Consider the following 2,118-nt stretch of genomic DNA (forward strand, 5'->3'; position numbering starts at 1 on the left):
GAGGGAAGGCCCCGCGCAGCTGGGCTCCTGCGCCCTGAGCGCCCTGCACGCCCTGAGGGCCCTGAGCGCTCCGAGCTCCCGCCGCCCGACGCCCGGAGGCGCGTCCCCGCACGGCTGCGGTACGCGCTGACGCACACAGAGAGGAGCCGTACGCGCTGACGCACGCGGAGAGGAGCCCTACGCGCTGACGCACGCGGAGAGGAGCCCTACGCGCTGACGCACGCGGAGAGGAGCCCTACGTCCTGACGCACGCGGAGAGGAGCCCTACGCGCTGACGCACGCGGAGAGGAGCCCTACGCGCTGACGCATGCGGAGAGGAGCCCTACGCGCTGACGCACGCGGACAGGAGCCGCGCACGCGTGTTTCCGCCTACGCGTTTCCGCCAAGCGGGTCTGAGGACGTTACTTCCTCAAGAGCCCGCCACCTCAGAACAGTCGCACCGAATAGGACCTTTGACCTCTGCCGTCCAACCACGCAGGGCAGAGACCCGCCGGCTTCCGCTCGGGCTCACTTCCGACTTCCGCTTCGAGGACCGTTCGCGGCGCAGGCGCAGCGGCCGCGCGGTCGGAGGCGGCGAGGGCGGCAGGTGTGTGAGGGACGCGCCTCCGCAGGACGGGCTTCGACTGCCGGGCGGCCCCCGAGGGAGACCCGCGCGCCGGACACCGGCCCGTAACCGGGGCCCCCACCGCCGGCCCGCAGCCCCGGGACGGCCATGCCGCGCGGCCGGAAGAGCAAGCTCCGCGCCCGGGAGCGCCGGCGCCGCAGCCGCGCCGAGGCCCGAGTGCGCGGCGCCCAGGCCGCTGCGGGCGCCGCAGGGGCGGCCGTGGGCCCGCCGCCCGCCGTCCCGGGCGCCGCCGCCCCGAGAGGCAGAGGCCAGGCCCCGCGGGGCAGGAACCCGCCCTGGGCGCCGGCGGCCGAGGGCCCCGCGCAGGACCTGCTGGCGCAGAAGGCGGCGGCGCTGGTGGAGTACCTGCTGCACCAGTACCAGGCCCGCGAGCCCGCCCGCCGCGGCGACATGCTCAGGGTGGTGCACAAGCGCTACCGCAAGGACTTCCCCGACATCCTGGCGCGCGCGGCCGGGCGCCTGGAGCTCTTGTTCGGCCTGCGGCTGCAGGAGGCCAGGCCGCGCGGCGGCTCCTTCCTGCTGGTGGACCAGCGCGGGGACGCGGGCGACGGCCGGCGCTGCCCGCCGAGGGGCATCCTGCTGCCGCTGCTGAGCGTCATCTTCCTGAACGGCGGCCGCGCCTCGGAGGAGGAGATCTGGGCGTTGCTCGGCGCGCTGGGCGTCTACGACGGCAAGAGCGACTTCGTCTTCGGGGAGCCCCGGAAGCTGGTCACCCAGGACCTGGTGCAGGAGCGGTACCTGGTGTCCCGGCCGGCGCCCGGCAGCGACCCCCCGCGCCGCGAGTTCCTGTGGGGCCCCAGGGCGCAGGCCGAGACCAGCAAGATGAAGGTGCTGGAGTTTGTGGCCAAGCTCCACGACACGGTGCCCGCCGCCTTCGCGCCCCACTACGAGGAGGCCCTGAGAGACGAGGAGGAGCGCGCCCGGGGCCGGGCCCGCCCCGCACCCGCACCCGGCCCCGCACCTGCACCCGGCTCTGCACCTGGCCCCGCACCTGCACCCGCGCCCGCATCCGGCCCCCCTCCCAAGGCCAGCGGGTGCCCGGGGGCCGCGTCCTGCCGCCACCCTGCCCCCGAGTGACGCCGCGGCCCGGTCTTCACTTTCTCCACGGAAAGGCCTGTGAAGCAGTTTCGTGCACAGTATCCTGTTAGGTTGAAAGAGAGAGACAAAGGAAGAAATCTAAGTAGGGCTTTAACTTCCTTCCCTCAAAGTAGATAGAGGAGGAGACTAGGGAGAGGGTCGTCTGTGTTGTTTATCTTTATGCGTTAAAAGAGTTTAACTTGGTTTTCATGGTCTTCATTAAAGGTGTTATATAGACAAAGTTGAGTGTAACCGCCTTCTTTAACTTGGGGGCCCGCGCTGTTTTCCGTTTTTCACTCGTTAGGTGTGTGTATGGCAGGTCCTCCCGGGAGGTACCGGCGCCCCGACCCAAAGGTAGGGTGACTGGTGCTCACAGGGGCCCCGGGAACCTCGGAGCAGCCAAGCCAGGCACAGGA

At 71.1% G+C, this 2,118-nt stretch overlaps 1 protein-coding gene across 1 annotated transcript; it reads left to right on the top strand.

Moving 5' to 3' along the window:
- Positions 1-712: 712 nt before the first annotated feature.
- LOC148093428 (melanoma-associated antigen B2-like) lies at positions 713-1,702 on the top strand. The gene has a single exon (XM_087815034.1). The coding sequence runs from the start codon at positions 713-715 to the stop codon at positions 1,700-1,702; it is 990 nt and encodes a 329-aa protein (XP_087671160.1).
- The last annotated feature ends 416 nt before the right edge of the window (positions 1,703-2,118 follow it).

This window comes from Miniopterus natalensis, chromosome 3, assembly GCF_054644295.1.
Source record: "Miniopterus natalensis isolate mMinNat1 chromosome 3, mMinNat1.hap1, whole genome shotgun sequence".
Classification (NCBI taxonomy): Eukaryota; Metazoa; Chordata; class Mammalia; order Chiroptera; family Miniopteridae; genus Miniopterus; species Miniopterus natalensis.

Bases quoted from the DNA above. Each gene is read 5' to 3' on its own strand.
- LOC148093428 (XM_087815034.1), top strand. From the start codon at position 713: ATGCCGCGCGGCCGGAAGAGCAAGCTCCGCGCCCGGGAGCGCCGGCGC.